The sequence below is a fragment of the Panicum virgatum genome, chromosome 2K, assembly GCF_016808335.1.
Source record: "Panicum virgatum strain AP13 chromosome 2K, P.virgatum_v5, whole genome shotgun sequence".
Lineage (NCBI taxonomy): Eukaryota > Viridiplantae > Streptophyta > Magnoliopsida > Poales > Poaceae > Panicum > Panicum virgatum.
Genome location: NC_053137.1, coordinates 47,467,148 through 47,494,859, shown reverse-complemented (window position 1 = coordinate 47,494,859; position 27,712 = coordinate 47,467,148). Strand labels below are relative to the sequence as shown.

The 27,712-nt window shown below is 45.8% G+C and overlaps 2 protein-coding genes and 1 long non-coding RNA gene across 3 annotated transcripts; 2 read left to right on the top strand and 1 right to left on the bottom strand.

Moving 5' to 3' along the window:
- Window positions 1-3,139: 3,139 nt before the first annotated feature.
- LOC120680742 lies at window positions 3,140-4,729 on the top strand. Its single transcript, XR_005677783.1, has 2 exons — window positions 3,140-3,997; window positions 4,088-4,729. It is a non-coding gene; the product is annotated as an uncharacterized LOC120680742 (long non-coding RNA).
- A 2,722-nt stretch (window positions 4,730-7,451) lies between these two features.
- LOC120680733 (1-aminocyclopropane-1-carboxylate oxidase 1) lies at window positions 7,452-8,999 on the top strand. The gene is made up of 2 exons (XM_039962261.1): window positions 7,452-7,694; window positions 7,828-8,999. Exons 1-2 carry the CDS (start codon window positions 7,581-7,583, stop codon window positions 8,692-8,694), a joined length of 981 nt encoding a protein of 326 aa, XP_039818195.1. The 5' UTR covers window positions 7,452-7,580; the 3' UTR covers window positions 8,695-8,999.
- A 14,301-nt stretch (window positions 9,000-23,300) lies between these two features.
- Window positions 23,301-24,674, bottom strand: LOC120696081 (protein HVA22-like). The gene is made up of 5 exons (XM_039979240.1): window positions 24,464-24,674; window positions 24,321-24,347; window positions 24,068-24,190; window positions 23,671-23,854; window positions 23,301-23,561 (listed from the first exon to the last, which is right to left on the bottom strand). Exons 1-5 carry the CDS (start codon window positions 24,508-24,510, stop codon window positions 23,541-23,543), a joined length of 402 nt encoding a protein of 133 aa, XP_039835174.1. The 5' UTR covers window positions 24,511-24,674; the 3' UTR covers window positions 23,301-23,540.
- Window positions 24,675-27,712: the final 3,038 nt, after the last annotated feature.

Below are 27,712 nucleotides of genomic sequence, written 5' to 3'. Positions count from 1 at the left end.
CCATGATCATTTTTAATTAGCTTCAGTCAAATCTAGATATGCGAGATGCTACCTAGGTGCTCTAACATCTACACTAGATATCCTTTCGTTAAATAATAAACAAAATATTGCAAGACACAAATCGATGTCCAACATCTAAGTTACATATTGTTGGCAAACATCACTAACACATACATATAAATATATTTTATAACTACTTATAAAAAACTTTGTATAAAGATAAACATGTACAGTATGCATGCATATTCAAGGTGACCCAATATTAAATTCATTTCTAAAATTTAGATTTTTCAAGCTAAAGTACTAAAATATGCATCTATAATATAGAACAAAGCAACATAAAAGTCGATGCTTGATATGAACTCCTATGCATAGAAAGCTGCATATAGTATTCTGCAAGAGCAGACGAGAGGTAAATACATATCTTTTGTCAATGTAAAAAATCTAAAAAACTAAAAATAAAAAACTAGCTACCCACGCTAATACCTTGCTAGTTCAGAAATATTTGCTTGTTGTCGGAGCATGAATAGTTATTCATTGATTCCACTCTCGTAAGTCGTAAGAGTCTTAGTCCTTTTGGTCCAAATAAATTCCTGGCGAAATCCTCAAGGCCCCACTACTCTGGAATATGGTGAAATATTATTTAATGCACGGCAGTACCAAAATCCAGAAATTTCGTTAGAGCCAAAGGCACTCACAAAAATAGCCAAAGCTGCCAACGATCCATGACATTCAACTCGCATGAAAATTCTCTCAAAAATTAATTCCAATAAATAGGTAGAAGTGCATTTAAATTCTCAAAAAGGCATATTGTTGCATACAAATTATATTTCACAAAGATGCCAGGGAAGATGAGCAGAGCGGGTGTAACAGGGTGAGAGAGCTGCGAGGGAAGTTAAAAAAAAAAGCCCACAAAGTGCAAAGCTAGCATGTACTGACTATTTTGTTACAGCTGTTGATACCTCTTGGGAAAATGGCACACCTCGCATAAAAATCATTTTCATGAAATTATATACATAATTTCAGAGAGAGTGTTGAGATTACCTGCACGAAAATAAATCTTTCATGATTGTCCATATAATACCTTCAACAAGTATGTTTTCGTAAAAGTTTTTTCTCACGTTCAAAAAAAACATTTTCATGAAGACTGTTCATTACTATCACGAAATTTCCATTTTGTGGTAGCTAGGTTGGGATTATTAAGGGATGCATATATAAACGCGCGCCTTTAACAGAAAGAAGCTGCTGCTCGCCATCGCTGTCCATGCATCATCATCGGTCCGTACGTGCACAAGGAATCCAGGTCCCCACGCACAGGTCAGAGCTGGAGAGCCATTCGAGAGCACTGTGTGCGACTGGCCACTGGCAGGCACAGCGTCCACTACTCCCTCTGTTGTATGCGAGAGAATTTATGCTATTGCTGTAATATTTCCAATTTTATCTGTCTGTAAGTAGAAAAAAAGATTATTTTTCTAATTAATATTGTAAATTTTTCAAACAGAGAAGAGAATCTTTTTTGTATTTTCCTAAATAAATTCTTTTTTACTTTTCCTCGCAAAAAATAAAAAATTTGTAAGGAAAATTAGAAAAAAGATTATCTCTTCTGTTTGAAACCACAGTGTGTATTTTGATTTCTTAAGGCAAAACTTCACCGATAATTCAGCGATATGATTTGTCCATGATTTTTTTTTTTGAAAAGTCATTTGTCCACGATCCAAGTAGCGCCAAGCAACTAACTGTGCCCACTGAAAAGAGCAAAGGGTCCTGCAGATCAGCAGAAAACAACCAATAATATGCGCCCAGTGCAATGACATGATGCAGGAGCACATCCGATGGGCATGTGGTTCTGGTTCGTCCACGATGTACAGTTTGTTTCAGGGAAGCTAGCATCCAATAAACTGGCCAGCAGTACTGCTAGTGACCCAGAGAAAAGGGCCGTTGGCCAATCGCCGGGAGTAGAGTGGTATGTATGTATGCCGACACGCCTGTTCAGTACTCGTAGCACACAGGAGCTACCGGATCCAATACGTATACAATGCAACGTACGTTGTGTTGTTAAGTTATTAGGTCAAGGCTGTGACCAAGATGATTATTACTCACTGTTAAGTTCTTAATATTTCTCATTTTTTTACATGGGAGCTAGAGCTCGCATGTAGTTAATAAACTACTAATAATTAACAGTATATATCTAAAAAGTATTCAAGAAATGAAGAGAGAGAGAGAGAGAGAGAGAGAGAACAGGGTCTAATTGATGTACCGAACCGCATCCACTGTACACGTGGCACCCCACTATCATCAGCTGGTCCAAGATCATACTAAGCAGCAAAGGTTTCTTGTCGGGTTGGGCGACAGCAGGAAGAACATCCTACCTACCATTTCTCAGCACTTTGGTGGAGTGGAGCGAGAGCTATAGCTGTTCTTTGTCCGCGCTGTCGATCTTGTGCTTGTCCACGTGGAAGTAAGTGGAGGTAGTACGTCCTTGTGCAGTTGTGCTTTGCCCTCAAGGAGAAGTCAGCAGAGCTCTTGTATAGTGTAGGCTTTGTCTTCTTGCATGCTTGCTTGGACAAGTCAGCAGCAGCTATCTATCTTCGGAGCTGGCAACAATGGCATCAGCTTCAAGCAAGTGATGATGATCAGATCAACACGCTGCATCTTAGCTCACTGCAAGCTAACTGTACTTGCAGCTCCTCTCCCTCTCTCTCAGCATTTGTTTAGAGGCCATGTTTGGTTACAACCGTGAATTTTTTTTCAAAAAAAGACGAATGTATGCATAGAGTACTAAATGAAGTTTATTTGCGAAACCTTTTCACGGATGTTACAGTATCATAATTGTGGAGGTTGTTTTGTAATTAGACTTCATTTAATACATCTAATTAGTGGTCAAATAGACAAAAAGTTTTTCACCCCTAACCAAACAAGGCCAGAAGTAAGTAGTAAATACAAATTCATGTGTAATTTCTTTTAATAAAAAAGAAGTAGCTAGCAAACCCAGCAAGGGCGCTTGAAGCTCTCGCTAGATTGAGCAAAAATGGGAGATGGACACGTCAGCATATCAATGTCAGTATGGAGTTGTATCACCATATATCTGTCGTCCATATGCAGGGAAAGGTAAAATGCACACACCATATTCAATTCCAAGCAAGCAAGCGAAACAATTTACAGGGTCGTCAACTCGTCATGGATGATCCAGAACGTACGCACGCGCGCTCGTCGTCGACCGATCCCCGAGAGCTTAAGCTGCCTACAGCCTCAGCTCGAGGTCGGGCTCCACGCCGGCGGCGGTGGCGTCCGGCGCCGCCTTGGGGGCCGCGGCGGAGGCCTGCGTGCCCCTTGTCCAGTTGAGCGTCTCATCGATCGGGCCGGCGCCGCCGTGCAGGGTTGCTGGCGGCGCGTGGCCACCGGTCCACCACTCCGGCTCCAAGCTCAGCGCTGCGGCGGCGCCGGCCCTGTAAGACGCCTCCCCTGCAGCCCTGGCGCCAATTGCGACCGCTCCGCTGCAGTGCGGGCCCTCCATTCGAACTTTTACAGCATTTGGTTCGTGAACATCTAGAACGGAGCCATCCCAAAAGAGGAATATTCGCAGTAGATGCTGCACCGCGCGGTTCCAATATTTCAGTCGAACGCAGCCGCTCGCGGTGCGTCTGGCTCCTTCTTATCTCTTCGGTCACCTCTTTCCTCGCTCGTTCTCACCGCCCCACCTCTTAGCGCCATCCCATCCTCTTCCCGCGCGCTGTCCTCTTGCCGCGCGGGAAAAGGGCGGTCCTCCCGGCGCCGCCGCTGCCGGCGCCGCCGGCGGGTAGTGCCACGGCTGCCTCTCCTCCTTTTTCCCCGACCCCGCCCAACACTGAAGCCGCCGTCCGTCAGTCCTCTTCTCAGATTTCCCAGATTCCATCGAGGACCGGCCCCTCCCCTTCAGCTCCTGTTACCGCACGGCAGGCAGAGCACTGCCGCCCTTGCACCCTCCTAGCTCTTCCCCCAAGGCAATCAACAGGTTCAGGTGAGGGGAACAGGTCACGGTGGCATACTCCTCCAATGTCCCATCTTCTGCTCCATTGATAATGCTAAACTTTTCTTTTTTTTCTAGCAGATCGACAACTGCAGCATCCCCTCTTCTCCATTGTCCAAGAGCTACAGCACGAGAGGTAATTGATCTGATCTGAAAATATGTATGCATCTAGGGTTAGGGTAAAGCTTATTGGAGATGCTGCAGGTGAAAAATTGGGTGTTACTACTATGTTGATTGCTTACAAATTGATTATGTAATTTTTTGCTTTGTTATTTAGATGGACAAAAGGAAGAAGCTTTTAACTTATATGGCTGCAGCACATATGTTGCTTTCAATTATGGCTATGGTTATTCATCATTCAAAAAAAAGAAAAAGACATGCACCTCGAGAAAGAATTAGATATGGACCAATAGATGAAAGGGATAGGATCAGACTTGAGTATCTAGAAAATAAAATATGGAAAAATGATGTAACTTGTGTGGACATGCTTAGACTTAGTATATCATCTTTTTTCCGTTTTTGTAAACTGTTTAGGGATCGTGGGCTGTTGCAAGACACTATATATATGTGTGTTGAGCAGCAGGTTGCCATGTTTTTGAACACAGTGGGACACAACCTTAAAAATAGGTTAGTTAAGTATATATCATATGTCATGATCTCTTAATTATATATGTAACTGTGATATATATGTAATTGTGATGTATACTATTATTCTATTGTTTATATGTGGGTTATGGTTGAGCACTGGTGGTAAACTCACTAGAAGAGAGAAGTGGGTGACCAGAAATAAGTCCCCATTCTTGTTCTCCAACCAAACAAAGAATAGAATGGCTCCGTTCTTCAAACCAAACACAAAATGAAATGACTCCGTTCCTCTAACCAAACACTTATTAGAGCCATTTCACTCCAAAAACATAGGATGGAGCCATTTCATTCCATTCCGCTCTCCAACCAAACACACTCTAACTAAAGCACCAGAGGCATGCTTTAATTCCAGATAGGATGGTTGCGTTGGTGCTTAAGCAACTTCTCGGTGGGAATGATCGGATTTCTTCGTAAGGTCTTCTTCCTCGCCGCAACTTTGCCTTGGACGGCTCAAGTTTTATTTTACCTACTTTAGGCCCCGTTTGGTGTCGAGGCGCTGTATCAAGGTTTCGTTGCTCAAATTGCTTTCCAAAGTTGCAGTGCTTGCAAGCTTGACGTAGTATTGCTGCCTTTCTTTTAATCGAGCTAGGGTGCAAGCGGAGATGTTAATGCCATACATTACGAGATGCTTGTGTTAATAACAAAAGCTGTTTTATATATATATATATATATATATATATATATATATATATATGTATATATATATATACGTATATATATATATGTATATACGTGTATATATATGTGTATATACGTGTATATATATGTGTATATATATGTGTATATATATGTGTATATATATGTGTATATATGTATATATATATGTATATATATATGTATTTGATTTTTGAAAGTATATTTCAAAACCACTTTTCTATATAAGATTATAAATACAGCTGCTTTAATTTTCCTACAAAAGATTGAAAAGTTAAAAGCATGGTACAGTACAGATTTTTGGACCTATTACTGAATAAACAAGTAGATTAATTTCAATCGACTCCATAAGGAAACAAAGTGTATCTAGCTTAAACTGTTCTTAAATGGGTAAACCATAGTTTCAACCTAAGGGTCCTATCTACTGCCTTTTTCAATATGAAAGACCCCCGTTACGGAAAACTGTAAACTTTGAAAGGCAAAGCACAACAAAAGTTGATGCTGAAATGCTTGCTAAATATAGTTACCCAATATTCGTCTCTTTCATATTGTAAAAGCCAATCATCTTCAATTTTCGAGTAAGACAAGGAGCTACTTGCCTGTTCAAATTGGAACAAAATCGTCACCACAAAGTTACAAGTTGCCGACATCTAGAACATCTCGCTGCCTTTGTCGCCTTAATGCACCATTCAATCACCGCTTACCACACATAAGCTCGGTCTGATCTACTCTCCTTTCCTATTGTCACCTTTTTTGCTAGCCTTTTCCACTATTGTAAAAGACGAATGTCGGATGTCGATAGAAACCTAATAAGAAGGTCCACGAAATTAAGCTAGAACACAAACTCTTGCGTTAACCTGTCCATCACTAACCCTAACAAAGTGACAAGAGCTGTATGGCGTGTGCGAGTAAAAATGTCGGCCAATTCCACAGTTTAGTTTAACGAGGGCAAGGTCTCTCTAGATCACATAGGTACTTATTTAGCCTTCTATGGAGGGTTGACAAATGGTTGTATGAATTGTATGCGTGGTGAGTAAGGGTAGGTTACAACTAACAGGACACATTATTTTATTAAACTTCTTTTCTAGCTACCAAAGTGCCGTGTGGTATAGTTTATAGGAAAAGTTCAGTTTACACTCTCAAAATATCACAAAAGTACGATTTTCAATCTTTAACTATGTAAAATGGATAACATAGGCCTCCAACTGCCAAAACTGGACAAATTTAACCTTTTGGTGGTTTCAAAGGTGGTTTTGTATTTTTTAAATAAAAAATTCTAGTTAGATCTAAAAAATAAAAGTAATTTATTTTAAATCAGAAAAATATAAAACTTGTACCAAAATATTTCTAAAAATATAACCTATCTGTTGGTGCTCTATTTGAATCTTAGTTATTAAAAAAAGAGGCATAACTACAAGAAAATATACTAGGAATATGAATAGTTGTATTCGAATAACTGACAAGTAGAGTGCTAATACATAGGCAAACTTAAAATGGTCTGGTGCAGTTATGGTTATTCTCGAACCATTATCACCTTGACATACATCAAAACATTTGCATAAGAGTCATTCACTAACAGTATAGTAAGTTTATATTAGTTTGCATCATGAAGCCATCTGTAATCATCCGATCTGGTTTGCGTGGCCTCATCTCAACTCCTCCCGCGTTCCCAGGTGCCAATGCCAATTGCCAAGGCAATCTCGCCTCGCGCGTCCAATATCTTTGCCGCGTACACAAATTGTGACATCATCATGGGCCATGGCCTCGCCATATGGCTTGCCATCCCCAACTCGGCCATGGAAGCACGTCGCGTCCCCATGCGCCTCCGCCGACGGCCCGTCCTGCCCCGCCGCTCTCGCGCGCGGAGCATCCGAGCTGGAGCGCCGGTGCTAAGCACGGTGGGGGCAAAGAGCATTCCGTGCATCCATGCTCGAGGGCCCCGGGATGACACGGGACAACACGCGCCGGCCACATGGGGGTGGGCGGATGCGGCGATGCGTCCAGTCTCTGTAGTCTATCTGCACAACCACCGGTGTAACTCTGCCGGCTAACTGTGTGCTTTACAAGTGAGCGGCCGGTAAGGTCCTCCACTCCTCTTGAAAGCTTGGGCTTGGCCGCCGAGCCTATAAATTGCGACCGACCCTGGCCACTTCCACTCACTGCAATCCGGAGCTGAGCACTGGACACGTGCAAGGAAGAAAGAGTAGCCGGAGAGCGAGCTCCTAGCTAGTCAAGTAGTCCTGCGAGGCCTTAGTGCTTGACAAGAGAGATTGACATGGCGCCGGCATTGTCGTTCCCGGTCATCAACATGGGTCTGCTCGGTGGGGAGGAGAGGCCGGCGGCGATGGAGCTGCTGCATGACGCATGCGAGAACTGGGGCTTCTTCGAGGTGGATATATGATGATGCATCTGTAATTTCAACATCAAAAAATTAAAGCTTATGGCAATAAGTTGTAGGGTAGAAATCTTTCCTCTCGCTGATGTGGTTCTCTCTGTTTCCTTTTTGTTCCCTTGCGGTGCAGATTCTGAACCATGGCATTTCGACGGAGCTGATGGACGAGGTGGAGAAGCTGACCAAGGATCACTACAAGCGGGTGCGCGAGCAGCGGTTCCTCGAGTTCGCGAGCAAGGCGCTCCAGGACGGCGGTGACGACGACGCGCGCGGCGTGAAGGCGGGGAACCTGGACTGGGAGAGCACCTTCTTCGTCCGCCACCTCCCGGAGTCCAACCTCGCCGAGCTCCCCGACCTCGACGACGGGTACCGTCGCGTGATGAAGCGGTTCGCCGGCGAGCTGGAGGCGCTGGCGGAGCGGCTGCTGGACCTGCTGTGCGAGAACCTCGGCCTGGAGAAGGGCTACCTCCCGCGGGCCTTCCGCGGGCCCAGGGGCGCCCCCACCTTCGGCACCAAGGTCAGCAGCTACCCGCCGTGCCCGCGGCCGGACCTCGTGAGCGGCCTGCGCGCGCACACCGACGCCGGCGGCATCATCCTGCTGTTCCAGGACGACCGCGTCGGCGGGCTGCAGCTGCTCAAGGACGGCGAGTGGGTGGACGTGCCGCCCATGCGCCACTCCATCGTGGTCAACCTGGGGGACCAGCTTGAGGTGATCACCAACGGCAGGTACAAGAGCGTGGTGCACCGGGTGGTGGCGCAGCCCGACGGGAACAGGATGTCCATCGCGTCCTTCTACAACCCGGGCGGCGACGCCGTCATCTTCCCGGCGCCGGCGCTGGTGAAGACCGAGGAGGCCGCGGCGGCGTACCCCAAGTTCGTGTTCGAGGACTACATGAAGCTGTACATGCGGCGCAAGTTCGAGGCCAAGGAGCCACGCTTCGAGGCCTTCAAGTCCATGGAGACCGAGAGCTCCAACCGCAGCATCGCCATCGCGTAAAAAGTTGGGCCACGGCCACGGCTCTGCACCTAGCTCTGGTTCACTGTTCAAGATGTAAGCACGCATCGGCAGCTTTACCTGAATAAATTCACGTAGGGTCGCTAGTTTGCACTTGTGTCGTGCTGCTGCTGCACGCACGATCTATCATTTACGTCTGTGTCGAGTGTCGACTGCCCCCCTTCTCTCGATAGTAGCCTGCTAGCTAGTCATGTGCCGTGCAGTCCGTGCTGTAATATGCTTGTTAAACCAAAAGAATCATCACCGAGTGAGTATAGCATTGCATGTTTGTCTTCTCCCCCCCGAAATTACAAGCCCGTACCAAAATGAACCTACCTGTACAAAACAGTACCTAGAATTCTCTCACCGATTGGAAACATCAAAAGTCATGTCATGTTACAGTGATCTTATTATTAATCAGAGCCTACTTTCAGAGGTCCCACAATAATTGTAAGGTGATATATGTTATAAAATAAGCGAATAAAAAGTTATAGAAAATATTGGATGTTTAATTTGGTGGATTCTAAATTTCTAATCACCATTGCAAACTAGTGCATTAACTCATATGCCTTCATGCCTAGATTCAGAGGTGAATGATATACATATTGGCATATATCACGATAAGACATACAATCTTTCCCGATTGTTATGATAGATAATTATCTAAATATACTAGAAATTAGGTAGTCGTTCGTTGTAAAGAAACTGTTAGAAAAAAAATTGTATTGTGTCACTACTAAGTTTTCTTACTGTAGTAAATTTAGTATACAACACGAAAATCATGTTCCACCCATCCGTATTTCTACATTTATCTCGCATGTTTCTATATTTACAGAAAATTACGGAAGACGGAAACAGATGGGGGTGTATCCAACCCGTTCTTGCGGGATCCTGTTCCCATTCAGGAAAACCTATATTGGTCCCGTATTTGTGAAATCCGGAAAAGGTCCAATAGTCATCCTACTCATACATCCTCCCTGGCTCCCCCCACACCAATTGACCACTCCGCGGTTTAAGCCCTAGGAAACATTGAACCTAATATTTTCCAACAACAGCTCGCATATACAATAAGTGTGTAGTGCTGTATATAATATATTATCTTAATACAATAGCGTTAAAAGAAGCCACCACGTTTACCGAGAGGATCTAAAAATTTCCATGTTAATCCAATAAAAAAAGATTTACATCATTGGATTTTATGAAGATCTAACGGTCTAGATTCAATATCAAAAATTGAAATAGAAAGAAAATAAATTAATCCGGATGTAACAAGAAGACAACTCTATGTAGCATAATTTATTTATATCTCACATATTTATTAACTTTCCACGTTAACAAACAATGGGTAGCTAATATACGTAGATTGTGCTTAAAAGAACAAAAATCCCATGGTAAGCTGTGGCAGCACAAAAAAATGTCAAGAGGGTCTAGAAATTTTCACGTTAATCCAAAAAAGAGAAGGATTTACACCATTGGATTTTATGAAGATCTAACGGTCTAGATTTCAATATCATAAATTGAAATAGAAAGGAAAGAAATTAACCGGATGTAACGAGAAGACAACTCTATGCAGCATACTTTATTTCTATCTCACATATTTATTAACTCTCCACGTTAACAAACAATGGGTAGCTAATATATGTAGATTGCGGTTAAAAGAACAAAATTCCCATGCTAAGCTGTGGCAGTGAAAAAAAATAGCCACAAAAAAATAGATAGTCCGGCTCAAGTGACGGTCGGCAGTTGTGCAGAACCGCCCGAATTAATCCGGCTCAAGTGCGCTAACCATCACCCTAAAGATAATAATGGCTAACACGCACTTCAAACGGAGTAATCCGACAGTCCAGTCAGGTAAAGTCCCAATGAAACCACCTGAGCTGCGATCGAAACCCAAAGCTTTACATGCAACTCACACGAAGGTGAGTCCAGAGAGTACAACATTTCACAAATTCTTACATCACAGAGTCTTAACTTAAATATTACAAACCAAATTTGAAATCTCAGAGAGGTACTTGAAATTCAAATTTAAAGTAGTTCAGAGTTCAACTACAGCGGAAATAAAGTGAGTTCTAAACGACAGTACAAGATGTCATGATGAAGTCCGTACATGACATCACTCGGCATTGTCATCGTTGGACGGAGTCGGATCCCACTCCACCGACCACCCAGGAGGTAAAGTACACAGCCAAGTCAAGCTAGCTATCTAATATTCAAATGTATCACCTAAAAATAAAGTTGAGCCATAAGCAAGGCTAAGTATACTAATACTCAGCAAGACTTTCCCGACTATGGGTATACTTAGCCCACTACCTAGACATGCAAGGCTTTTGGCTGTAGGGGTTTGTTTCGCCGAAAAGCAACTAAGAGTAAATTCTTAATTTCCGATTTTAGCTTCAAAAATTCTAGTTCAATTAACCATTCTAAGTGAGCATCTATCCAATAGCATACATGGTGGAAAATAATTATTTTTCATCTTTCAATTATATTCATCATCATCATTGTTCCACTTCGTACTCTATGTGGCAAAAGGGTTAAGCGGTCCCAATAACCGCGAGAAACGGACGATTTGAATCGAATTTGTTAACCTGGCCAGGCAGACCTAAACACACGCATGGGAACCGAGTCACCTATGCAACATTTCCCCTTTCTTTCCGGCTGGATCAGGGTCACCATCCTCGACTACAGAATACGCAGACTCTGTACCCGCATGTGCACGCATGAGAACAAATTCAAAGAGGGTGAGGGAAAAGTCCACTCTCCGGTCCGATCAGGTACTTAAACTTACCGATTACCATATTTCTCGGCATGTGGTTAGTACGTTCAAATGCTTAACCACCACTACCACATACTGCGACCTTAACATTTTCACTAAACAGATGGGGCATCAACAAATACCATAGCCCCGCCCATGGACCTTATGATTGCAGCATGTAGTAGACATTCAACTCCTATAAGCTCGCGAGTGATAGGAAATCACTCGACTTCTACCGAATCATTAGCTTAGCTGTCTAGCGACCTAAACCTACTAGTGTTCAAACATAGGTACCTAGGATCATGCAACTAAGGTTTCAATCAACTCCTATAAACTTAAATGCACAAGTATATAGAAACAATAAGTGGCATAAAGTTAAAAATAATAGGTCATGCTCCGGGTGTAACACCCCGGGTGTTAATTACCAAGTAATTAGGATTAATCATGTGTTTAACATCATCATTAGTATTGAATCATGGTTTTTAAATATTTAAACTATCTTCAAATTTCAAACCAATCTGCTTTTAAAATAATTTCTTAAATATAGTTCAAATGAATTTTTTTCCAAAAGCAAAGTGGTAGCATTTTAAATGTGCAACAACTTTCATGTTCAAGTATTTTCAAGTTTCTATACAAAAAGTGAAGAAAAATTTAAATTAAACTGGAATATGGCAATTATGCACAATCATCCAGAATTCAAATTTAACTTTCAAACCAAATCTCAAATGAAGTTTTGCCTGAAACAAAAATTGAAGATCTCAAAATTTTGAACGACTTTCGTATTCAAAAGTTTTTCATTTGAGTCCATGAAAATGGAGAAAAATTGAGTTTACAAAAGAAAATTTTGAACTTTGATCTAATTTACAGAACTACCCTCACCACCATCTCCCTCTCTCCTCCCTCTCTGTTTCTCGCCGTGACGACACCGTTCGCCGCCGGCGCCGGCCACTGGTCGGCCATGCGGAACGCCCCGGCCAAATCCACCTCTCGCGCCCCCGGTATCGCCCAAAACCGCTCGCCCTGGCTTCTCCCGCGCTCGCCACGCGGCCCCGCGAGTGCTCTGCTCGACACGCCGCCAACGCCGTCGCCGTCTCGACGTCGGTGCCCAGACACGTGTCGCCGCGCCGGTGCAGCTCGCCGCCGCTCAAGTCGTCTACGAAGCCAACTTCGATTTCTCCTTCCCCTCGCTCCCTAACTCCCCAGAACCCCAAGCCGAGGCCCCCTGCTCGCGCAAACGCCATCGCCGTGCCGCTGGCCACCTGTGCGCGCACCATGGCCGCCTGCCTGCGCCCGAGCTGCGCCGCCGCCGCGCCGGCCGAGCTCGCCACCGTCACTGCCGTCACGGGCCGAGGGAGCGCCGTCCAGTGCTAGCCACCGACTGCACCGGCTCCGCCGGCCTTGCAGAGCCACGCGCCGCACGCCATGGTTGCCGCCCCCGCCGAGCTCGCCGCGGAGCTCCCCTGTCCGACCCTCCTCCACCCCCACTGACCCGCTAGCGAGCTTCCCCGTCGCCCGCTGATGCTCGTTGGCCGGCCACCACCGCCCAGCCACGCCGGAGCGCCGCCGCCGCCGTGGACCACGGCCGCCGTCCCCTGTCCTCGCCGGCGTGCCCTCTTCCGGCCACCTCCGCTCACGCCGAAACCACCCAGAGGTAGCCCTAGGTCCCATCTACCTCATCCACCCCGGTCCCCTCGCCGCCGGCGACCGCCGTCGCCGGGAGCGGCCGGATCCGCCCTCTCTGCGCCCTCCCCTGTTTTGGCCGGCCAAGGGCCGAATTGCAAGGCCCCAAATATTTCCAGGGTCTCCGGTGCAAGTTTCCCGGGGCCTGTTTGCAAAGTTCTTTTTCTTTTTTTAAGTTTTAAAACAGTGAACTTCAAAATTCAATTAAAATCATAGAAAAACCAGAAAAATGCAAACTAAATTTTGTTAGGTTTCTTAAATCAAGATCTACAGAGGAAAAATACTCATCCATGTGAAATGTCAATTTTGCCCCTGCTAAAATTTTGGGTTGTGTTTAATCTAGTTTATTTTCTATCTGTTGTTCTGTTTGTCTAAAAATTCTGAAAATTTTGTGGTAGCCTACTCTTTGCATGTGTATTTCACTGGAAAATTTTTAGGTGCATAGCCTAGGTGCATGTTTGTGGATCTATTATTGTTGGATTTCCATCCTAGGGCTAAAATAAATGTTTTCGGTCACCAATAAATGGTAATAAATTTTTGTTACACTCTTTACCAATATTTTATCATGCCAGTTAATTTTTTTTTGTTACTGAAACATGGCTGCAAGTTAAGTTTTTGTATTTGTTTAGTTTCCAGCTATAGCTTCTTTTTACAAAAGCATTGCTAAGCAATTCCTTTCTGCATGTTTCAATCCATCAAGTTATGTCATTTCTGGGTGAAGTATATTAACTCTTGTTAGCTAGACAGGTTTGGCTAATCTTATTTGGTGAGTGCTTGCAATAATTTGATTTAAGTTAACTTGTATGTCATGTTGGGGTTAATTTAATTACCTCCTGTTATCAATAAATGCTGGAAAATCATGATTGCTTGTTAATTCCAACAATTTAAGTTAGTCCTGTATAAGTTATGTTAACCTCTTGAGAACTAGTTCATGGGTTGCTTTTATTTATTTTACTTTTATGCCTTGCTGGTTAAATAAATTGTTCTTTCTTGCTTTATATCCTTGCTTAGCCTTTTCTAAGCAAGCTAGTAATGTTTTTTAGTAGGAAACACTTCAGGCTAAAATACTTGAATGAACTCTCGTGTTGTAGCACCAACCCAGTTTGCCTTTTGAGTGTGTATGCGGTGCTTGCTCGATAAATGATTGCCCAGTCATATCTTTATTCCTAATCGTATTGCATTGCATTGCATCATGTTCGTACCCATCCAAGCGTGGCTTTGTATCTGCCCTACTTGTCCTTTTTGCGGTATCGTCTACTGCACTTCCATGCATTCAAACCTCTGCCTTGGTGCATCTTATTTAGATATGCTAGATGTATAATGTGTGGACATGGAGCACGTGCTGACGGAACCGAACCACAAGACGGTGTTGGGTGGACGCATCCTGAAGAGAAAAGAACCCGCTGGAGCAACCGAAGACCTGGCTCAAAGTCAGAAGGGCCCAAGGCCTTGTTAGTACTAACACTGACTCAGTGTTATCCCAGGCAAGCCCCGGAGCATAACCCTAATTTTAAGTATTCAATGTTTATTTAAGTATTTCATGCATTTACGTTCTAGGAGTTGTATGGAACTCTAGTATGCATGTTCTCCCTAGGTACCTGAGGGTCAATACTAGTATGCAGATGTCGTTAGAAATGCTCTGCTAAGTAGGATCTCGGTAGAAGTCGAGTGATTCCTGTCACTCGCGAGATTTAAGATCTTGTTACTTGTGGCAATGTGGTTTGAGAATGATTCAATGAGGAAAGAGAAATGAAGACCGGACGGAGATGAATTGGTTCTGGATATGAAATGGATGGAAAGTAAGCCTCCGCCTGTGTCAATTGAGGACCGTACCGTTGTTGGCATTGCTGACCGAGTTTGAATAGTACTAACCACATGACGGAAGTAGGAGGTAGTCGAAACCGGTAAGCAAAATACCTGATTTACAACGATACTTTTAATCGCGACCTGCTACTCTGGGAGTGGGATGATGGCGGGTGTTGGAGTGTATGTCGCCTCCTAGTTCTCTGGGAGTTCGCTGTGAGGGACCCTTCACCCAGGTTTTGGCAGGCGTGATTCAGACGTCGGGGTAATGATGGGAACGGTTGACATATGTGGTCCGGCGTGGCTGCACATGTCGTGTGAGTTAGGTACACCTTGCAAGGTTAAATTGGATCGATTCGCCGTCTCTCTTGGTTAAGAGAACCTTGGTCACTGTGTCACATCGTAGTAAAGAAGTGAAAATGAGAAGAGAAGTATGATGAGATATGTTTGTGGTACTCTATAAAGATTAATGTGATCAACCATGCTTGCTTTAGATGTTCAGGCAAATCTAGTTGGTACTTGATAAACTTAAATTGAGCTAAAATATTGAAAATAAAAATCCAGTATTACTGTATTAGTAGCCTTTCAGCAAAACAAACTCCAGAGCCAAAAAGCTTTGCATGCCTAGATAGTGGTCTAAGTATACCCATGTCGGGTAAGTCTTTCTGAGTATTAGTATACTCAGGGTTTGTTGTCACCCTGTTTTCAAGTAACTGCTGCTGGTTGGAGCTAACCAGGATCCACATCGGTGGGCTCGATGTGACGTCCTCACGTCATCGTAGTTACTGTTGTTTTTTTAAACTAAACTTCTATTTAAATTTTGCTACATGTTGAACTCTGATAATTTGTTTTAAAACTCATTTTGTAAAGCTCTTCTTTGTAAATTAACTTTGAGAAATTTTGTCTGCTTGTAATCATCTGTGCTCGTCTTCGTGCGAGACTTCCAGTGTTTTTCGATCCTTAACCCGACAGACGACCGGATTACACTGTTTTAAGTGCGTGGCAACTTGATTAACCATTAAGATGACAGTTAGCGCACTTAAGCCGGTTTAATTTGGGCGATTTTGTTACATCGGGGCTTGCCTTCCTAAGTGTAGCTAGCCTTGGGCTCTTCTAAAACTTGGTTCGAGTCCTCAGTGGCTTCAGTTAGATTCACTTGAGCTTCACGGTGCTCACTCTCAGACTCCGGCACCAGCTCGTACGTACCGTCGGCAAGAGTAGTCGTATCTATATGAAATGCACATGCATGAGTTATTTTAGTGGTAACGATTTATTCATTTCTTCACTATAGAGTTGTTACCCAACAACTCAAGTTCAGTTGTTAAGTATCTCATATACAAAACATTGGGCAATCATTTATCGAGTATTATCTACCATGATTTAGTTCCTAAAGGAAACTAGGGTTGAGCTTCAAAACTTTTATTCATTCATGCAACTCAAGTACTTTTACTCACACTAGTTAAACAAGTATAAATCAAAATTCAAAGTTGAAAATATCCTATGGTCATGAAATTTTTACACAGGATGCAAAACTTAATCATCATGCTACTGTAGAAATTTCAGATTTAGCTAAGCAGTACACAAGGCATGAAAAATATCACAATATATAGCTGCATGGATCAAATCTAAATTCCATAGACTGTTATACTAAGGTTCTGAGCCTTAAAATTAACAGGAATGGTTACCAACTTAAGGAAAGGCTGTAGTAAAAATATTAGATTTTTCCAGGCAAAGAAACTATTTTTCATGATTTAGTACCTTTCTTCCTACCATAAATCATTTGGACTTGTTTTACTTAACTACAAATTACCAAACTTTTTCTACAGAAACTAGGAACCAATATAAGGGTACTGTAAAAGTTTCAGCTCATGAATCATATCATAACAACTTGGATAAATAAAACTATTTATCCTAGGCATACATAGAGTCCTAAATAAAACCTATATCTAGGAGTGTCAAATGACTACCAAACTTTTACACAAGGCTAATCTTCTAACATGCAACATACTGACCAAAAATGGTAGCCATGCAGTGTATAGAAATTGAGATCTAATTAAGTGCCTAATAAATTTGTATTTAATATAGAACAACAACCAGTGAGAAAATGAAAAAGTGCATGTAATGAAAGTTGTAGATCTAGTAACAAGGAACTCAGATCAATTGAGTTTGCATTTGTCTAATTTTTCTACGAATTTATATCAATTTTACAAGTTCGTTGTTTTTTAAAACAAAAGAAAAAGAAAATGAAATCTTGCATCTAGGCCCCTGTAACTTTTTCAATCGAAGCAATCAGGCCCTCCGCCGGAGAGGGAGCAGGGGAAGCGCGGCCGGTCGGATTTCGGCGAGCTCGATCGCCAGCGGCGAGGGCCCCTCAGGGGAATAGCACGAGGAGGTCGAGAGGAACCTATGGGTAGCCTTGGCTGGGCTCGGGATGGCCGGAGGCGGCTCGCCGGCGTGGAGCAGGGGCGGGCGGCGGTGCCGGACAGCGGCGGCGGTGCTCCGGCGGCCCTGGGCAGAGGCGAGCGGGTCGGGGAGCTGTGCCACGATGAGAGGAAGCTCTCTGCGGGGTCTACTTGGGCGGAAAGGGGCCGGAGGTGGGGTCTCCGCGGTGAGCCCGAGCTCCGCGGCAGCAATGGCGGCGGTGGTGGGTGTCTGGGCGCAGGGGAGGAGCTGGTTCTTGGCTCTAGGGGAAAAAGGAGAGAGTGGAGGGCGAGTGCTCCACGGCGAAACAAATGGGGCGGTCTGGGCAGGCGCACGGCCGGGCTCGTTTGTCGCCATGGCGGCGTTGCGGAGCGGCATTGAAGCCGGGGCAGAGCGCAGAGAGGAGGGCAGGGCTTGGGTCAACGGCGTGCGGGCGCTTGGCAGCGTCTGTTTGTCATCGCGTCCTCGTCATTCTCCTGTGGCGCGTGGTGGCCAGGCGTGCGCAGCAAACGGTGGCACAGCGATGGTGCTGCAGCGGCAGGCGGCAGCGAGCTGCTCTGCCCTGCTCTCGAGTGAGGGGATGAAAGAAGAAAGAGAAGGAAGGGAGAAAGAGGGAGCCGGTCAACGCGGGTTTGACTGTGTTTAGCTCAAAATATTCTATTTAAACCTAAAAAATTTTGAATACAAAAGTTGTTCAAAATTTAAAATCCTACAACTTTCATTTTAGGCGCAAACTCATCTGAAGCTTAGATTAAAAGTTAAATTCGAATTCTTGATGAATGTATGTTATTGCCCTATTCGAGTTTGAATTCAAATTTTTCTTCCATTTTTTTTGTAGCAACTTGAAAATCCTTGAACACGAAAGTTTTTCAACATTTAAAATTCTACAACTTTGGTTTTGGGCAAAAGTTTATTTGAGCTATGTTTTAGAAATTATTTTCAAAGCATATTTGTTTAAAATTTGAAAGATAGTTTAAATCTTCGAAAATTGTGATTTGAATGACTCGTCATTTCATGTGCAAAACTTTATTTTCTCCCTTTGACTTCAACTAGACTTTGGTTTATCATGGCATTAGTAAGATGCCTATTCAATTTCACACACATACTTGCATTGGGTTAAAAGTTATTTAAGGTTTCTGACCTATGCACATATACACATAAACACACATACATAAACATGCATTTATTTCCATGTTTCTTGGTTAATGATGCATGATTTGGTGCTAATGACCCTGGTTTAGCTAATTAAACACATGGGGTGTCACAGCAGTGAAAAACAAGATGCCAGCACCCTCCTGCTTCGGTCGGTGTGTGGATGTTGGAGCGTGCGGTGGTGGGAAGATGATCACCATGGCTAAGACCTAAGGTGCTCACTCAAATGTGCATGAAGCATCAAACATGTGCAATTCTGCTGCAGCACAACAGATGAGATCGAGGTCAAAGCTTCAATTTCACAATTTAACTTCATTGAATTCTCTGCGGATTCCCCCAAGGATGATCGTGCCTAAGCTCCATTCATGAGACCAATAAGTAGACATATGTTGTGATGGTCGTCAATGTGAGTAGCAGAGCAGGGCAGCATGCACAAACAAAGAGAAATGCTGCTGACCAAACACGAAGAGAAAATAACGTCAAACACATATTGTGTTAATGTTGGTTGTTTGATAAAGATGATGCAAATTAATCTATGGTTGCTCAATCCATGCAATATCTAGAAGGATAAGTGTCAAGGCCGGAGTGACACTAATAGATGTTTGGTGACATAATCTACACTTTGCTGTGCAAATCGAAGCACCGGATGACACAAGTTAAGAATCAATTTTTTGGAGATATGTCAGCGAGCTTTCTCCAATCGACCATGCATAACTGCTCTGCATTGCGGTCTTAGCACACATCACCAAGAAGGGTGTGGTTGGATGTAGTGAAAAGGGTAAGCAACAAAACTACAAGCAAGGTGGGGCATACACATCAAGGAATCATCTCTATAACAGACACAAGTAATATCAGGTGCAAACATTCTCTTCTTATATCAGTGTTTACCTATGAAACTATTTAGCCAATTTTGTGGCTCTTTTGAGGATTTGTATTTGCTAGCTAGATGACCATTAAAAGCTACTAATTTCATAACTCTATCTCAATAAAAGCTTAATTCATAGAGAATTCAGCAAGCACATGTTATTATCATCTACTAAGTAGAGTTTTATATCACATTTTGATAAAGTAAATTATTATTCATGTGTAGGATTTCTTTGACACAGGTAGAGAAGAGTGCTCCACTCAATTAATCATTTTTCCTCGGTTCTCATGTTATTTTTTATGGAGAACCAACAGAGTTTCATTGCAAACAATTTGCAGATAGGGAACAGAAGTTCAATTCGTGTGAATTAACTGATAGAATGAACAGAAGTCTTAGATAGGGAATGAAAGTGCATTCCCTATCAGACATTTTCGTTCGTTCTACCAGCTAACTCTACATTTCCTATTCATTCTATCAGTTAACTCACACGAACAATAACATGTCGACTCTTCCCTCTCTTTCTTGGCTAAATAAAGAAGTTTAAAATTTTTATAGCCAAATAATTCCCAACTTTACCATGTTAAATAGGGAAATTCTCTTTTTAAATATCCCAAAGAATCCATGCTAAATACAACATTAGTACAATTATATAAGAAAAACTACCAGTTTCGATCAGAAAAAAGAAAGAATATAAATAATATAAAGTAGAGTCTTTGCAACCCAACAAATGATAAAGATCCACGAGGACCCACATAGAGAGAAGCTCAAAACTGTTTCAATAGAAAAAGTAGATGGGGGAAAGCAAAATAGAACCACCGTGAAAATCAACAAACAAAGACCACACAGGTTCAGCTGATCCAGCTACCGTGTGATGCGGACGTGGGTTCCCGATCTTCCGTCAGGTGGGGATAAACAACGATTTGACGGAGAGCGACACACCGATCTGACTTCAGATCACATAGATCCGAACCCTGCAACCTTAGCACCACGTCTCCTCTGGTTATCAACCGTGCGCTTCCCAGTTGACCTCACCACGAAGATTAATCCTTGCCTGCGAATCGAAGAACACAAGCAAGAATGAGAAAGAACGCAACCAAATTGCAGATGTATAATTAAACTCACGAGTTGGGGGTCTCACAAACCGATCTAGCGGCGAACTGTTCTTGACATAATAACTTAAGCAAAACTCAAACCCTAATGGTGTGGCAGCTGCTATTTATGAAGACTATGTGGTCGTGCAAGACCCCCTGGACGCGCCCCTAATGGGCTCCAACACAATACAAGGCACAAAGACCGAAAGATTGCGTTGCAGCGCCGGATCAGATTCTGGATGTCAACTTATTCGGACAATTCCCGTCGACTCCGGTTGAATTTGGGCCTTAAACCAGTGTCATGGGAAGCGTCTTAAAATTATCTTTCCAACCATATAAAGAACGTCCAAATCCGACTCCGTATGCAACCTGGGCGTCCGTTTTAGTGCAAACTGTTCCTGGAGTCCGAAACTGAAACGAAGTCGAATCGGTTTGGGCCTCCACCTTGGCTGGGGCGCCCTTGCTGGTCTCCTAAGGTGATGGCCAAGGTGGAGGACGTCTTGGGCTATTCCGAAGCTGTTGTCCATGTCCTTAAGGCATGCCCCTACTTGGGCCAGGATCCCAAGGGTGAATATTAGGCCCATGACAACGACGTAGCTCCCGGCAGAAACAATGATGGAATGTCTTGATGATTTGAAGACCTTGCCGACGAGATATTGAGGTGGGACCAGATTTATTTGAAAGCTTATCAAATAATCTTTCCATCAAGAGCTCATGGACCTCAATCACACTCCAGATGTCTGAGTTATGATGTTCGGAATGATTCACTATCAGTCTGCCGACGAACCAAAAGTTCGACTTTACATTTGTGCCTACAATCAAAGATTGACATGTACAAGTGGAACCAAGTGAATTGTACCAAAAATCATTATGCAAATATAGGAATGAGTTCACCTTGTATTTAACTATCATGGTCATATCCATAGGTGTCATGTCCTCATCACCGTGCCTCTAACCAAAACTAAAATTAAAACAAGCGGATCCAGCTAGAAACCTAGAAGCAAGAGAAAAAAGGGAGAAAAGAGGAAGGAGAAATGAGATGGAAGAGGAAGATCTGAACTACAGAGAGGAGGAAACAGAGGAAGGGGGATGAGATTTGGTTGGGCAGAGAAAAAGAAAAAAAGATGAGGGAGGGAAGGAAGGAAAGAACCTTAAGCTTGCCCTGCAGCCATCACAGGAAGCAACAACAACGAAGATGGCAGTGAGGATGTGAGCGGCACCAGCAATGCCCACAGCAGCAGGGGAGCGGAAGCATTTAGGCAACCCTAAGCCGCCAAGTGCCCATCTGTACAAAACAAACCACAAATAATATACACTAGGAGAAGGAGGCCCACCTCCCTCACACCACCAGCGAGACGTCGGGGGAGGAAAGGAAGAAGGGGATGGGAGAGGACGGGGAAGCTTCGCATACGAGGGTTGTGAGCCTGCATCATGCTATTTAGATAGGCATTGGGTAAGACATTGCATGCACAATGCTCAAAAAAATTTGAGATCCTACAATATCTATATTTTTTATGCAAATGCTTATAAACACTTCGATCAATATGGACTAATCAATTGATCTATGAGAAAATATTTAGGTCGATTAGATCTTGAAATTAGAAATATATGAACTACAAACGAATGTATTGATCGTGTGAATTTAGACTATACAACATTTTATAAAAATAGGGCATACGGAAAAGGCCTTCATTGAATACAAGAAATAAATATAAATAAGGTTTACATATTTAGATGGTTAGGAATTACCACGTTAGTTGAAAGAAAAAGCTCCTATGACGTTACCCTAATATTATCATGGTGTTATAACTTTGATGGTCTAGGAATTTACTTGGTCTCGAAACAACAAAATAAAATCATTTAATAAAATCATTTTTTAAAGTTAAAAAGCAAACACTAAATATTAATTTGAAAAAACTAGATACCCGCGCTATTTGCGCGGGGCACCTTGCTAGTTATATATGCAGTGAATGGTGATCGAACAAGAGAATGTATATCCTTCAGGCTCCCTTCCGTTTCTATAAACCCATATACCTGCTCCTGTTTCGGATATTCCATTTCAGCACCGCTTCTGGTGTGACAAAACACAGATAAAAAAGATGAATATGTGATTTTTCCTGTCCGTTTTTGTCCACTTTTCCTCCCTAATTTTTTTGAGGGGGTTTGGAAAGACTCGTTGGAAAATTTAATGGATGGAGCCTGATATGGACCTAAATTAAGCCCAATCTTTCGGCCCATTTCCGCCAGTTGGCTGTTGCACGCATCAATTGTTGTCTTTTGAGGGTTGGATCCAGTTCCAGGCCAAATATTGCGGTTTGTGCCCCGCACAATGTTTCTTGTTGATGGAAATCATGGCCCAAGCATGCCCGATGCACTCCTCCTTGGGAGATAGTTTTTTTGGGTGGTTAGATGCATTTAATCAATAGTTTTTTTGGGTGGTTAGATGCATTTAATCAATTCTAACCCTTCTGTTTGGATATTTCAGGGTTAGATGAGCCTAAAAAACTAACTCTAACTCTGGTATCCAAACTTTGGATATTTCAGGGTTAAATGAGCCTAAAAAACTAACTCTAACTCTAGTATCCAAACAGAGCCATTGTTTGGGTTGGATCGGATTTATCTATGGACATTTCAAGCGGGGCCGTTAGGTCAGGCGGCCCGTGATCGGCAAGAGAGCAAGTGCCAAGTGGGATGATGGGTGATGGATCGACCGCTCGGCCTGCTCCCTATACATATCGGGGTGGCAGCCAGGTGCTGTGCTGCGTGAATGATCTGCTGTGCTAGCATAATACGACATGGAAACCGCTTTGTCGGACGTATCTCTGCAGTTTAATTTGAGAGATGCACAGCAATGCAATTTCTGTTCGGATTTATTCGTGACAAAGAACAGGAGCACTCGCTCCTCCCGCTGAACAATCAGGACCATCGGAGTTAGCTTGCTGAGCACAGATTGGTGGATCGGATGCAATGCCCCAGTGTTCTCGCAATGTTGTTACAGCACAAACCGTTTGCCCTTTCGTACGGCAAGACGGAACCACTCCGGCCGGTGCCGGTCATCAGGTTACTTCTCGGATTGTTGGGCTCCTCAGTGCGCGCCATGCTCAGCCTGCGCGTTCGGGAAACAAGCGCCGTGAGACGCCGGCTTTTCCGCGTGAGCGAACGAAGCAATCCGCAAAAGAAAGACGCTTGGCGCGCGCAGGCGAGCACACACATACCTTGAGGTTGAGGACGTGCGGCGGCTCGTGTTCACCGGTGTGGCCGTGGCGATCGTGCAGCCTCACCCCGTGCCTCAGCAGCTGCTCCCTGACGAGCTTGTCGTAGATGAAGGAGGCGCCCCTGAACTGCGGCAGCACCAGCCACGCCACCAGCAGCAGCTTCGCCTCGTACCACAGCGGTATCCTGCCAAGGAAAGGAGCGACCATTCGCGTTCTTACTATGTTCGACGATTAGGATGACACACACTGTAAATTTAACATTTTATTTACCGTTTCGATCCAAGGATATATAGTTACAGCGTCGAATGAATTACTACTGGCAACCAAACACTGCAGATTACAGTTTGCAGAGGAGGGGGGGGGGGGGGGGGGGAATTGCCGAGAAGCGAGGAGTTACCAGTAGAGGACGTTCTCGGCGGCCATTTCGAAGAGGGTGATGAAGGAGTAGATTATCCAGTAGGCCAGCCACTGCTCGTCGTCCAGCTTGCACGTGCTCTCCATCGCGCAGATTGATGCGTACCTGATGATCCACACCGACATTATCTTGCACACATAAATCAGCTGCACCATTGTTAAAAAAGAAAATAAAAGAAAAGAAACTGAACCAGCAGCCTGGGCGCCTGGCTGATCATTGTACACAGTACACTTACAGAGGGTAAATCAGAGTGAGCGTCGGCCTGCACACAAACGAAGACAAGGCATCAAACACTGATCACCGAACACCGATCAGCCATGGCAGAGTCACTGAGATCGTTTACATGAGCAATGGAGAACGAGAGGATTGCAATGTTACCCTGCGAGAGCGTGGAGGTGGGTGACGAGCGCCCACGTTTTACCCATCTTCCTGTTCCGATGAACTTACTTACGCACGCACCGCTGAAACTTGATCCGAACGCGTGGGGGGACCGAGATTTCTTCTGATGGTGGGAAGGGTCGATAGGCGAGGGGATAGGTAGGGAGGGGGAAGAAAAGATTCAGGAGCTAGGGGACGATATGGAACGGGGAAGCCTAGCGTTTTTGGCTTTATACCTGCCACCCCGCCGAGGCCGGGAGGGGTGCGGGCACGACGATGCGCGGCGGGGGGGATGGGTGGTGGCATCGGGTGCCTAGCTTGGACGTGGCGTCCAAGGCAGGCCGGGTCGCGCCCTGACCCGACCAGATCTCCCCGGGCACGAATCGCTTTGCGTGTGCTGAAAATGCCTAGCTGCTCTCCTTCCCGGACCACGGCGCATGTGCTCGCGTCGCGTGCGCCTTCTCTCTCTGACTCTCTCTCTCTCCTCGAGGCCGTGCGGCGTTTCGTTTTCTTCGTCGTCGGAATCGGAACTCGCTCGGATCAGGGAACGCCGGCGCCTTTCTCTTTCTAGTAGCCCCGGGTGAACTTCAATTTTCATACTGAAAAGTGGGCCACAAGCCCATACGGGCCCATACGGCCATAAGGCACGAAAACTCGAGTAGAGCAGACATTTGGGCCTTAAAAAACACAACGCGCCTTAGGCCCATTTCAGGTGTCTAAAGACCCGGCCCGTGTTAAAATACTGTCACGGTCTCACGGAGAATAAATTGCCCCGCGCATGGATGCAGCCTAACCCGCTAAATCTTGTAGCCGTTGGAGCTGAGTATTGACTGGAAAACTGCACATTCCATGGAGCTACAAATCGCAGCAGTCAGGACGACATCCGATTGAGGCGATGGAGACGCTGTATCTGTATGTCCATCCAGCTCGCAGACGGAGCCAAAGAGCTGCTGTTTCTTTGTCGACTGAAGGTGTGCAACTGCCGGTGGTTAGAGAGTAGAGAAGCAGCACTCAGAGAATCAGGTCAGGTCTGCTTGTCCTGTACCGTCAGATCCTGCCACGCTACTGTACGTGTAGTCGTGTACTACCCTGGAGTCTGCACCATGTTTGTACTACCCTGTGTGTGTGTGGGGGGCATGGCTAGAGACGACTGACAGCGGTGCCGCTCTGTCTGAATGCGAGAGAGGAGCGTTGAGAAGGGAAGGAAAGCTAGGCGGCTCTTGTCTGCAGCTCAAATCTTTTCAGATAGCTAGCTGTCAGTGGCCTGGCGCTCCTGGCCCTCGTCCTTGCTGGAATGCCGCTTACTACTCTCTAGTAGGAGTAGATTACATGGACTGCTCGTGCGCTTATCTTTTATCGTGGGCATGTCGGCAGACGCAAAGCTGGGTGTGGCCATGATTACAGCCGCTAACCTCCGGGCCATCTGTCCGCGGTTGGCTTTGGCTGCGCATTGGATCATTGCTCATGCCCGCGCTCGCAAATGCTGTGCCCGTACGGTGCCGCAACGATACATAAACCGCTCTGTTTTCTATGGGAACCTCACTCAATACCCCCGTCAGAGCTCCTAACAATCTTTTATTCTCCTGTTTCGCGGGGATTATTACAGTTTACAGGATCGCACCAGACCCCGCGTGCGCCGATCACTGTCGTGGCGTCATCGTCGTTGCCCCTCGTGTCTCGTGAGAGCAGCTGGCCGCCTGGCCACGAGACGAGGGTTGAGACACAGGAGGCGCACGCAGACGCCGGTGTATTCTCGAGGGAGGCTCCCAATACATGCGCTCGCGGTCGTGTGCAGAACACGTAGCAGAAAACGACTTGCCCTTTGCAGCTTAGGCAGCCAATCAATCTCCAAGCTGGCGCGTGCGATTCATGGTTAGCACGACGACGGTAGGTGCTGCACACGTATCAGACAGGCAGGCACCATGTACTCCGTATGCCGTATCCGAATTTTTGAGTTCCAAACACCAGTAGCTGTAGCTCTCGCTAGTGCCCCCAGTAGCGACGGCCATGGGGGCCGCGGGGGCGTCATGCATGCCATCTCACCGTGTTTATCCTCACACTGTCGCACAGCGAGGCAGCTTAGGCTAGGGCTAGTGTCCGCGTACTTGTGCTCTTTGTACGGTTGGGCCGTCACATCGGAGGGAGATGCCGACGGCCGGCCGAGGGACCCTGAAGTGAAGTACGGCGCGGCTTTTGCTAGCCAGACACCCCGGGGGCCGGGGCCCAGCCCCGTTGCCTAGCTTACCTACTCCGCCGGCCCACACGCCCACGCCCGCCAGGATACGCACGTACACGTCGCCGCCGCCAAGTCGTCGAGCCGGCGGCGAAGGCGCAGCCACCGTCCGGGGGAGGGCCGGGTGGCTGGCCGCCCACGTCGCCGTGGCTCGCCATCCGGGTGCGTGTCTGCTGTCGCCTAGCCTAGCCAACCTGGCCCTGCACTGGAGCGACGACCACGCTGACGGCGGTCAACGCCGAGTGCCGACTCGTCCTGGTACACTTTTGCGCGGGGCAGCAGGCCGAACGGCTCACCGCTCGCCGCCACCGGCGTCCGGCGCGCCCTCGCCCCTGTTCGCCGACGTGCGACAGTGGCGGCCGGGCCGGCGCTCCGGCGGGGTCGGCCACTGGCGAGCGAGCGCTCTGTTACGCACAGCGACATCACGGGCGCGCTGCTGGATCCGGTTCGGACACTGTCGGAAGGATGTGACAGCATTGGTGGGGACGCTGAGCTCAACCGGTGACCCCGACGGACGTGAGGCTGTCAAATAGAATATTTTATTATGGTCATCAAGATTCTTTGCTCTATACCTCATTCTTCTGCACCCATCCACTCTCTATATCTCCTCTCTATATCAACCACCACACCACGGGACCCACATTTCAACTTTTTTCCACTTCCTCCCCATTTTTCTCTCTCCCCCCATCTCTTCTCCCCGCCGGCCTTCCGGCCCCTTCCCTCCCTCTCCGCCACCGCAACCGCCCCTCCCTGCTACCTCGCCGCGCGGCAGCGGCGGCGGCCCGCGCCCTCCTCCCTCGAGCTCCGGCAGCCGGATTCGGCGCCAGGGAGCTCCGCGCGGCCACAGCCCACGGGCGGGGGAGCAGCACGCCGCCGCGCCTAGGCAGGCGAGCTCCGCACCGCCGCGGCCTGGGAGGGCGAGCTCTGAATCCGCCACGGCCCGCACTCCCTGCTGGCGCTCCGGCACGGTCGAGCTCGGCGCGCGAGCTCTCCACCCCGATGCCGAGCTCGGCGCC